The 11,797-nt window shown below is 48.5% G+C and overlaps 1 protein-coding gene across 1 annotated transcript; it reads left to right on the forward strand.

The window, feature by feature from the left end:
• Positions 1–1,154: 1,154 nt before the first annotated feature.
• Positions 1,155–1,459, forward strand: SMIM36 (small integral membrane protein 36). Its single transcript, XM_048965045.1, has one exon. The coding sequence runs from the start codon at positions 1,155–1,157 to the stop codon at positions 1,437–1,439; it is 285 nt and encodes a 94-aa protein (XP_048821002.1). The 3' UTR covers positions 1,440–1,459.
• Positions 1,460–11,797: the final 10,338 nt, after the last annotated feature.

The raw sequence follows: 11,797 nt of genomic DNA on the forward strand, positions 1-11,797 counted from the left end.
GCCACCGTCCTTGGGGGGCTGCGCTGCACCTCAGCCTCGGGAGCTGCACTGCGGGCTCTGCCAGCCGAAGTGCTCGTGGGGTCCCATGGGCTCCTTTTTCCAAGGTGTAACATGTTTGTATCTGATCTCAGAGTTCTTTGCTGTTTTTGTGATAACCTCTGCTTTTCCACGGAGTGTGAAGTTGCACTGGTGCTACTCGGTGTCACCAAGTGCTCATCCTCACCATGTAGGCTCCTCTCGAAGCGTGTCTCCTGCGGTGCCTGGTTTGTGCTTATTTCTTCTGGATGCAGATCTGCACAGAGCTAGCAGGGCTGTGGGGCAGGCTGTGGAGCTGCTGTGTCCAGGGCTGCGGCAGCCGCGTGGCCCCATGACATATTTCTTACTCACAGCTTAGACGCCCCAGATCCGATTCCGGCTGACATGTAAAGCCCTTTTCCACAGCTCCAGCAGCGCTAAGACGGTGACAGCCTAATCCCTTCCTAAAGCCCCCCTGTGCTGTAATGCTGATCAAAACCTTCGGGTTCTGTGTGGAAGAGGTGAGCGTGCTGACGTGGGGTCTGGGTGCTCAGCAGCATCGCCTGCTGCCCTTCCCCATGGCCTTCCTGCTGCTGTGCGCTGTGTTGTGGAGGAGGGATTGGGCTTCCGTAGCACAGGGCAGGGCAAAAAGTTGTTAGAATCAGAATTGGGCCAATTAGACTTAGAGCAGTTACCTTGCAAGTGGCTTTTCCCCTCATTTATCTCTGTATTTGTTTAGCAGTGAATAGTGTGGCTTTATCCAGCCCACGGCCACAGTGAGCACATCTGGAGCCCAAACCCACCTTTAGGGGTGTCCTACAAAACGCCCTTTGAGGAGACCCAGTTTGGTGCCCACCTGTGGAAAGAGTCCCTGAATAATGGAGATGTTTTGCTGTCAATATAGCGTTCAAATTTAGCTTCTGCCGCCGTAGGCAACGTGGTATTAAACGAAGGAGCTTAAGTTATTAAACTGAGCTGCTTTAATCATCCAGTTCGGGGAAATCCACTGCTACAGGAGACCTGAGGATTAATGTATTTTTACCGCAAAGCCAATACATCTATTCTGATCAGTTAGCGGTCACTCACTCGTGCATATGAAACTTCACTGTCCGGGTTTGCACTCCATAGTATGGGATCAAATGGAGTTTTATTTGGAGATTGACCCTGTTACCTTGAATCTCATCATTCTGGTAGCTAGCTACGTGATTTTGCTCCTGGTTTTCCTGATCTCCTGTGTGCTCTACGACTGCAGGGGAAAGGATCCCAGCAAGGAGTATGCTCCCGAGGTCCCGGCCAGCAGCCAGCCCCCCATCCGGCTGGTGGTGATGCAGCAGGGCACCCCGGGCACCCGCTGGGCAAAGGGGCTCGTCTCTGCCTACGAAACCTCCCCCGACCTGCAGGGGAAAAGGACTACTGTGGTGTGAGGGCCTCGTGCTCTGCCGACCCGCCTGCCTCGGCACCTCTGTTTACTCTCCGTTTGCAAAAGGATAACGAGTTCATGAGGTAAGCTGAGATGCCGATTTATTTGTTATGGGGTCAGACAGATGGCTTGAGTTATTGTGTTACTGAGCAGAGCTCTGTGCAGCCGGCACAGTTTGCACGGGGCTGGGAGCTGTGCTGCACCCCAGCCGTGCAGGTGACAAACTGGGGGTTGGTGGTGTGATGCTGTGCCACACACTGTGCTGAAACAACAATGCTGAATACCTTGTTCTGTTTGTTCAGCACCGAAAAAGTGCAATTAACTGCAACTTCCAGCTGCTTTTGGCAAAACTTGGCAGCGATTGAGCCTTCTCAGTGATAAGGGATCCCTGTGATTCTGTGACTGTGTGCTCGTGGCTGTTTTCTTTGTTGGTTGAGATGCCACAATGAGGGTAGAAAGGTCCACAGTTCTCTGTCAAAGGTCATGGAAATAATGCAGTATCTGACACTGTGTGCTTGTGTAATTCTGCAGACACAGAGATTTGCAAGGCTATATTAATAAATACTTCAGATAGCAGGAATCTTCCAGACTCATAATTTTCTCTGCAAATCCCTGGTGTGCACCAAACCAAAATTTTTGGCTCCCTGGATGTCAGTGGCAAAACAGTTGATTTTGGCATGGTTATGTTTTCTTGATGAAGCATCAGGTGGGGAGAAAAGGACCTGTGAGCAGGGGAGCTGCTTCAGGAGCAGTGTTGATGCTAAGGAGACTTACTGCTTGTGACAGGGTTGGTAGACTCTGCCCTGCAACGCTGAGCTCAAAGCAACAAATGACATTTCCCTCCTGATAGTTTTTATGTGTAGTTGGCAAAATCCCTTTCCAGATGAGGCACTAAGGTGCATCAGGACTTTGTCATCCCAGAGGCAGGGGCTGGAATGGGTTTCTTAAAGCTATAGCAGAACAGCATTGGTGTACTTGAAGCAGCAAGAGCGCTTGGGTGCAATGGGGAATTGCAAGTGATCACTGTGAGTGGAGGTCTCTGATGCCGCACTTGGCTTGTATCTGGAGCAGGGTTATGGTGGGCAGATGGGCACCTACAGGCTGAGCTTGGAAAGGCTCTTCTTCAGCTGGCTATAGCACCCTTCTAAAGGTATGTATGGCTGCTTCTGCATTACAAACTGCAAAGCCGATCCCACAAGCTGCCTTTGTGCTTTCTTGCATGGCAAAGCACTCAGCTGTGCTCCTGCTCCGGCCCAGTGGCTGTGCTCTGCACAGGGCCAGGCTCCCCAAGCTGCCTTTATCCTGCTGCAAAGGGCATGAGTGGGGAATCGTGTACAGGTGGGGGTTAGGGCTGCTGTGGGGCTGCACGCCGCAATGCGTGCGAGGAGCTGCTCAGGATGAAGGCGCTGGGCTCCTGGGGCAGCAGGGAGGGTATGGCTATGGCAGCGAGTTGCTCCTTGCAATGCTGGGTTAGGAAGCTGAATGGACTGCCTGTAAATCACCCTGCCATTCATCGTGGAAAATCATCCAATGTTACCAAGGAAAAGCATACTAGGAATACAAAAATGGGAAAATCAGAGCTGCTGCCATCCCCAGCTTCCCACTGCAGCTCCCCTTTCTGCCTTGCATGCTGGTCTCCTTGGAGACACTGCTTGTTAGCTCCCTTTTCTTAGAACAAGCTGTTCGGCATTAACCTTCCCAGGAGGCAGCCCCCAGCCTGGAGGAGGTCTCCAGGGGCAGATCCATGCCTGGCAGCACCAGAACCCACTGCCCACTGCTGCTCCCCACACTGTGGGTGCTCTGTGTGCACAAACCCTGCCCCAGTTTCCCCATCTGTGAATGTCAGCAGTAACTGTTACACAGCTGGGGTGTCAGGTTGAGTTAATTAATATTTATGAAGGAACTTTAGATCCTTCCGTGGGCAGTGGTATGGAGATATTGTTAATTATGAATTAGTCTGATTAAGTATCCATTCTGGAGCATACAGACACAGCCATGCTCCTAAAGAACCCACATTTCACACTCCTTCAGTACTGAAGGATCGCAGCTCAGCTCTTCCTTACCCCACAAACACACCGCACTGTTGTTGAGTTTGGTCTGAGCAAGGAATACAGGCTTAGCATCTGCTCCAATGCAGATGTGATTACACCAGAAAAAAAGTAATTTGACAATAAGCCTTATTTTGCTTGCTGAAACAATGTGTGCTAAACTGGCAGAAAACCTCAGGCTCTGTTGAGGCTCTGTTTACAGCTGATGGCGAGAGGCAGCTTGTAGGGACATGCCATCAAGTCTTCTCCGGTGCAGACAGAGCTCTGTAAAAGCTGCATTTTTATTTATATACCTCTGCAGAATAGAAAATCGGGGCAGCTCTTGTAAAGCCAAGTGTTTGGTCCCTGGGGTATTGAATAGAAGGCAAATGTCTGGCATCAGGAGGTCGGGTGTTTGTTTTGGGAAGCAGAGCTGGCCGTGCTCCCAGCACTGACTCTGAACAGCTGAGGAAGAGGCTGGCTGGGAAGAGTTCTGTTGTGACGCAGACGGGGGAAAGCCAGGAAATTGAAAGCCGGGACAGAGGCTGCTACCTTAACTTGTTCTGGCACACAGAAAATAATTGGGAAGTGTTAACACCACGTCCTTGGGCCGTGTCTTTACAAACCGTGCTGGCGGTGCGCTGCTGGGCAGGACTGCTGCTCCACAGCTCTGTGCAGAGGGGTCAGGGAGCTGCTCGGAGTGGAGCTTCCAGCCAGCACTGAGGACACAGCTCGGCACTGCTGAGCCTGTTTGTGTGGCTGTCTGAGCAAGGTCGGTGGCCTGAGAGGACACTTGCACATCTGCTGTTATGCGTAGCATGCTGGAGGGACAAAGGGATCCTTTCCCTTTCTCTCTAGCTAACTTTGTCTCACCAGCTTTGCAACATAACCCATCCCTGGGGTTCATTTTTCTTGGGATTTTTTGTTCTCAGCATTACAGAGGTCCAGCTGCTTCTTTGGGTAGAAGTTAAATGCTGTTAGGAGGGCACAAGGTATTATTATTGCTGGGCTCAACTCTCCCTGTTTTGCCAAATGAAAATGCTTTGCCTGCTCCCTATGCTGAAGGTGAAGACATTGTTCTGTTTCACTGCCTACTTGATCCTAAATGTTGGTTTGCATTGGGAGGAAGCATCCCCCAGCTGGGTGCATCACATCTGGGATGGTGGACAGCAGTTTGCTGAGGGCAAAAACAGGTGGCAGCATCAGAGGGACTGAAGCATTCCTGCCTGGGTGTGCATCCCTCAGGAGCAGAGCAGTCTTGGCATAGGGCCTCAGCTTCCTGTATTGCTGAAGTAGAACAGCTGCCTGTGAGGAGGCAGGAACCAGGGAGGCCAGATGGCTGTTGATTTTCGGTGCAGGAGGCCAGAAGTGCTTGCTGGATGGAAAGGATGCAGGAAAATGATGAAAGCCAAGCTGTGCCCTCAGCGCAGCTCTGTGTCCGTACGCTTTGCAAATTCTTGTTCTTACCCGTGGTAGACCAGGCCCAGCTTTACTCGGTGCTGCCCAGTGGGTGTCCTGCTCAGTGCTGGGAGCATTGTCTTGCAGCTGGCCAAATTTTTCATCCCCTATTTCGGCACTACCCTGACAGATTGGCTTTACACCTGCAGGGCGCAGCTTTGCTGTCTTAGCAGATAAAGCCCCACCAGCCTGGTTGTATCCAGCTTGGGTGTGCAGAATAACCCAACAGAGGGCAGTGGGGGTTCAGATAAGCTCTGAGTTCAAAGGGACACATTGGGCTTAATCTGGCAGCACCCAGGGTGAGCAGAGCTCTGCACACAAAGCAGCACAGGCTCTTCCAAGTGTTCCAGTGCTCTAACACTGTTGTAACAAATAAATTCTTTAAAATGGCAGAAAGTAATAAAATGGGGTGGTCAGCACTAAGGATGACCTTCAGCAGCCCTGCATTTGAAGGGAAGTCAGAAAATGCTGTGATGTTTTACCATGGATTTAAAATTTTGAAACAGTTGTAATACATATCTCCAAATAAAAGATAGTATGGAAAAGAAAAGCAACTTCACCAGCTTCTTTGGCTGTTGTACCCATTTTAGTTGATATAATGCAGGTATACACCTACATTCTCAGTGTTGTATGAGCACATAATTACAGGTTGTTATATAAAGATTGCAGGTGTTTCTATTTTAACTCAGTGTCGTGGTATCTTGAATGTAACTCTGAAGTCCCTCTAGCTTGATTTCCATCCTTCCCCCCCTCTTTGGGATTGTCTTCTTTCATCTTCCCAGAAGCTCACGTGACAAGGGCAGATGTCCTGACTGCTTTGTGAAGCAATTGCCATCCTGAGCACTGTCCTCCAAAAAAGCACATTCTGGAATCCAGAGCCCCACGTTTGAGCCCTGGTTTCAGGTCCAACATATCCCCTCGTGCTGGTTTTCATGCTCTGTGTTGCTCCTTATACAACATGACCGCTAATTGCTCCAGCTAGCAAATTGTTAAAAGACAGTTTTTGGGTCTTCAGAGCCACCTGTGGGTTTGAGAGCAGCTTTGCTGAGCAGGGAAGGCAGTGAAGGGTAGGAGCACCCTGAGGCAGCACTCGCTTTGTGCTCTGCTTCAGAGTCTCAAGCAGTTGTTTTTCCTACTTATTAGGTGCGAGGTTGGACCAGGCAGTGTTTTTCAAAAGCTAAGGGAATGAACAAAATTAAGTATTTGTTTCAATTGGGATTTGTCTAATCCCTCTTCTTCTGCCATCTGTTCAGGAAACAGAATATGAAATGGCAAGCAGCAGCCTTTAACTTGAGCCCCCTGAGAGGCCGATGTCCCCTTTAGCAGAGATGGCAGTGCCTTCCCAAGGCGTTCTTGCATTACTTGTGGCTTGGTGCAGTAACAAAAACAGCTGCTTTGTTTGTTGAAGATTTCAGTTCTTGGCAAGCGCTTTGTTCTCTGGTGGTTCCGTGCCCTCAGCACGAGGCTGCGTGGCTGTCAGCCCTGGTGCAAAGGGGATGTGTGACACAGGGAGCTCCTGAGCTCCTGCTGCTGGCAGCCTGCACGGCGACCTACATGTGGCAGGAGGCAGGCTTGTAGGCAAGCTGTAAGTCATCAGGTCTGTGCCATTGCCCTTTGCATGTAAGGCAATAGCAGCCCTACTTTCTTTCAACAGTGCAGTAATTTGTAGTTTGACAGCGGCTTAATGAAACTCCGCCGTTCTTCTCGCTGGAATTTGAGAACTGACATGAAGAAGTCCTTCCTTGACCTTTCCCTGTTGGCCCCTCCTGGAAATTAGTGCCTTCATTTTAATGAGCTCAGAGAACTGGGGAGTTGGAAGAAAAATAGCTTCAAAAATACCTCACCTCCTCTGGAGAGTGTGTCAGGACACGTTTTAGGTACAAAGCTCTTACCTGACTGGGCTTGTGCTCTTCTGATGTTGTGCCTTCTGCAGCCAAGCTGCCTCTTGGCCCAGCCTCTGCTGTATGATGCACAGCCACGTGTGCTGTACATGAGGTACGTTGCAGCATTCAGACCAGATCTCCAGCTGTTGTAAATCGCCCTAGCCTTTGCTCCTCTCTCTATCACTTCTGCAGTTAAATCTAGACCGTGGGCCACCTATCAGTGCACATACACATACATCCCTGCAAGGCTTCCAGGAGCTGACAACGTGCTCATATGGCCAAAAAGATGCTGCTGCCTGGCTGCAAAGCAAGAAGCAGCCTCAGGTTTTCAAACCAGGCTCCTTCTATGCGAGTGATGCAGTGACTGGGATGTCAAGGCAGTGCAGAGGTGCACGAGCTCAGGTTGCTGAGGCTCAGAGGAGGAGCAGGGCTGGGGTCCTCCTTGAGTGGGAGTTCAGGCTCTGGAGGTGGTATGAACATGGCCGTGTGGGTTCTGTGATTTAGGAAATACAGCCTGAACTATACACTGGAGTTTGTACAGCTTTGGACATTGTGTAAATAATGGTCTTTTGTAGTAACACGCACACTATCTTGTGTACATATTTATTTAGGAGCAAGGCAGGAAGATTGGAAGAGAACCATGTTTGCAAAGGGTTGTAATGGCAAACATTTTCTTCTTGTGCTGATGTTGGGCAGCACATAATATAAGCCAATATATAATTGAAAATCTGTAGGAAAGACAATTTATTCTATCAACAGCAAATAGAGATACAAAACGGGCTGGCTCTGTAAGTTTATTTGCAGATTTTATTAGCAAAAATAGATGGTGAAGTGAACAAAGTATAAACAGAGCTTGCTCCTTTGGTGCTTCCTGAGGTCCCAGCACAAGGAAAATGATGGCAGTTGCCTTGGCCATGCCTGGCGTCAGCCTGCTGCAGCTGGCAGGCTCTGAGGGGTATGGTTCTCAAAGCGGGATGGTTAATGGATGTCAGCTTTGCCACCACTAAGTGAGGAAAGCAGCTGTGTTTTGTGCAGTCAGGTAGCAGCACTGTCATCCCTGAGTGGAAATATTGCGTTACGCTCACCTGGCTGTGGCGCAGTAAAAATGATACATGCCTCATCTCCCCAGGGACTTCACAGCCAGGGAGGTGAGGCCCATTAATTAATTCACCTGCCGTCACAACAAACCCTTCTGGCAGAGGACAAAGCTGCGGCTCAGGGCTGGCCTTGGAGCTGCAGCCATGGGGCTGTGTGAGGTCAGGGCTGGGTTGAGCTGGCAGGGCTGTGCAGCCACGGCTCTGTGCTGTGCCCCTGAAGGCAGGAAAGGGCAGCCTCTGTCCTCATCCATGTGAGCATCCAAGGAGGGATGGCTGCCATTCCATTGTTCTCTCCAAGCTGGGGCCTTGTTTCTGCATGCAAAAGTGCTCAGTTGGTGCAGGCACACTGTAGCCCATGCTGTGGCATGCTCTTTTTTGCAGCCTGATGCACTGTGAGCAGGGAGCCTGGTTCCACAGAGCTCTGGGTGGCTCTGTGCTGATCTGGGCAGATAGCTGGGCTGCTGGGAGGTGGTGGGAGTTCCCATTCCTGGAGGTGTTTGAGGAGTGTGGACATGGCACGAGGGATGTGGTTTAGTGGTGGGTCTTGGTAGCTCACACTGGGGGTTGGACTGTGGTGTAGAGACTGAAGGGCCGATGGGCAGAGCCCATGGTGCCCCAGGTGCAGCTTTCCATCTCCCCTCTGTCAAGCCCAAGCTGCAGGTGGTACAGACTGACTGGTGCAGATGCCCTAAGCAGTTTGCTTTAGTTTTTCACTTTTCAGCTTACAAGAAAAGCTGGTTTGGGGCCATAAAGCTGCCCAGTTGAGCAGCCAGGATGAAGGTGTGTTGAGTCGCAGCTATGGAGTGGCTGTGGGTCATTCCCTGCTTGGTCCTGCTGTGCCACGGCTGGGTTCAGTGCGTGGCTGCTCTCCAAGTCAGGCGTGCTCATCACCTGCAGCAAAACTTAGCAGAAAGTTGTTTGGCAGCCTGTTATTGCTGGGGGAGGGTAATGCGAATGGGATTTGTGAAGGCTGTCCTACAAATATTTGTTCTCTGCTCCTTAGCAGCGCAGGGATACCTAAAACAACATCTCCTTTTAAGGTCTCATTCTTGTTACACAAGCCTTGATCCAATTCTCTTGCTGTTAAAGACCTCTAGCTCTTTTGGCTTGGTTGTGTAACATACAGTTCAGCTTGCTTTGCGTAGCACTGAGTAGAGGCAAGAGCCTAAAGGTCACCTTTAGATCCCCAGCCATGAGTACAGCTGTGTTTGTACCCAGTCATCCCAAGCACCCATCTGCATGCCATGAGCATCCGAGCAACAGCACATCCTGTGCCCATGTTAGGTTAGGACTGTTCTGCTCTCCCAGGATGAGATGGGATTGTCAAGAAGGCTTTTTGTGAGACCTCCCAGTTTGGATGAAATCTCAGGCCACAAAATGAAAAGTAAAGAGCAAGTGAAATACAGAATAGCTGCTCCCAACAAGAATGTAGTTTACCCAGTGTGTCATTTTTCCTGCAGGAAAATTGCAGTTTGATGATGGTATCACATGCTGTTCCACATTAGACATATACAGAAGGAGCAGGTTAGAGTGACTTCGATTCTGGTACTTCCTAATATTAAGGCATTTGATTTTGCAGCTTTAGCATGATATTTTTCTGCTGCAGGTGGAGAGATTTTGTGCTGCCACTGTGTTAGCTGAGACACCCTGCAGGCATATGCCAAGGCTGTATCTGGTCCTGCAGTTTATAAAATTGATCCTGCTAAGTGCAAATAGAAAGACAGAGAGTGGGGTGACCTCAGCCGGGAGGAATGGTCTGAGGGCAGATTGGGAATTCCCAGGCTATGACCTGCCAGTGCTGCAGCCTGGCTGCTGGGGAAGTATGGAGAAAACATGTTTTGCTGCGTGGCCTTCCTCCAAGGCTTTGCATTCCGTTCCCAAAAATGTGGCCTTGCAATTTTATGTTTACAAGCTGCAGATAAGAAAAAGTTGTACGTCAAGTGCAGCAGAACAAGGTAAGCTCTGGCAAGGTTTGCCTCTCTTCACTTTGCTTAGAAGGAAAGGTTTCTGAAAGCTGTGCTGTGTGTGCGCAGTTACCTCCATTTCAGCTCTTCAACAGGAGCGTTGTCTGTTATTTCTTGATTTTTCTTAAGCTAAATTATCTTCTCCTTGATCATGTTGCTATGAGACCTTGGAATATGGAGAATAGGAATGTGCAGTCTTGAAAAACAGCCCGAGGCATGCTGTGCCCTTCTGAGTGGCTGCTTGCCCACTGGCCATCAGGCACCCGACATCATCCCACCTCCTGGGGCTTCTTCCTTTGAGCCTTCCAGCAGTTATGGCAGAGGCTGCAGGCTCCTGAGCTGCTGTTTCATGGCTGCGCGGGGCATTCGGACACCTGGTCAGGAGAGCTGGCTTCTGTTCACCATGGCTTTCACTCCTGTGTTCGGTTTTTCTAAAATACTGAGAAAAAAAATCACACGGTTCAGGCCAACTAATCTTACAAATCTGAAAATGAGAGAATATCCTGTTGGAGTGAAGTTTCAACCATTTATCCACTGACAAGAAGTCAATTTGTTTTCTTTCTCTAAATATGTTTAAAATCTCCAAGTGGTCCAAATGGGATATGGAAACCATTTCCTCTCAGATGACGAATGACAGGGTAAATTCCACTCCCTCTGCTCTCTTTAGGCTTGACCTAGAGCTGATAGGAAACAATGAGAGTCTTTCCTTTAACTTAAATGGATTTTATGTCAGGCCCATTAAGTAACAGCTTATTTCACTTCATTGATTGTGATGTCAAAAATGAGATATTGAGAGTCATGATGGATGGCGGGCACATCTGCAGGGAAAAATGCAATGGTGGGAAGAAAGAAGGAGAATAAATGTTTTTGCACCTAAATTCCATGAACATTGATTACAGACAGAGCTTTGCCTGAGGAAAAGGACTGAAAGGTAGGTCAGTTTTATTCTGGATTTGGTGTTAGTGTGAATGTTATCCATTTAATTCTGAGATACCAGAAATGGGTATATGTATAAAATATAAAAGAGAAGTCATTTGTTCTGCATGCATTATGCTTTGCTTTAAAAAAAGAAAAGGTTAACATCCCTGATCATCTCCTCTTCAGTCCAATTACTAAAAGCCAAAACAAACAGATATTTGTTATTTCTAAGCAGGCCCCGAATTCTGGGACTCTGTGACTAACGCTTCACAAAGGAAACACTACAGAATCAATATTTGAAAGCAGGATGTTTCTTCACGAAATCCAAGTTCTTTGCCATCATCAGCTGATGACTCAGAGCTGTGCGTGGCTGCAGCAGGGCCAGGCCTCCCCTCCTTCCCTGCTGTAATCTCGTTTCAGTCACACAGAGCATCTCCTTGTGGCTTCTCCATCTATGTCTGTAACATCTGTAAGGGGGAATGTTTCACTCCAACAGAAAGTTTTCTTTCCTTAGTCCTGCTAGAAAATGTTGCTGGTTGAAGTACACGGGAGGTACATCAAGAATCCAAATGAAACCACCTTTGCTAATCACAATAAGGAAAAAAAATCTGTTTTATAAATAGTCTCAACAACTAGAATATGAGAGACTGTGCTTTTGCAATCAAGGGTGTCATGTGATATAATTTTTAAAGCCATTTATGTTCTTGGACAAGATAGATTAATATCAGATTTGACCTTTATTTTTTTAGGTCTGTATTTTGAAATCTGTGTGATTTTACTACCTAAAACAGGCCTGCCTTCAAATACAGCGCATGGCAGGACTGTCATCTGAGGCACAGGCCAAATGACTGCAAAGTAACAGTTCCTCAATTATTTTCCTGAAGATACAATTGAACTTCATTAGTCAAATAGATGACGAAATTTTAACTTCATAATGATGTCTGTACCTTGTTTAGAAGCTTAACTCTCACAGTTTGAAGTCCCTACATCAGAGAACGACTGACACGTTTTCTCT

This window comes from Lagopus muta, chromosome 18 (assembly GCF_023343835.1).
Source record: "Lagopus muta isolate bLagMut1 chromosome 18, bLagMut1 primary, whole genome shotgun sequence".
In the NCBI taxonomy this organism is placed as follows: Eukaryota; Metazoa; Chordata; class Aves; order Galliformes; family Phasianidae; genus Lagopus; species Lagopus muta.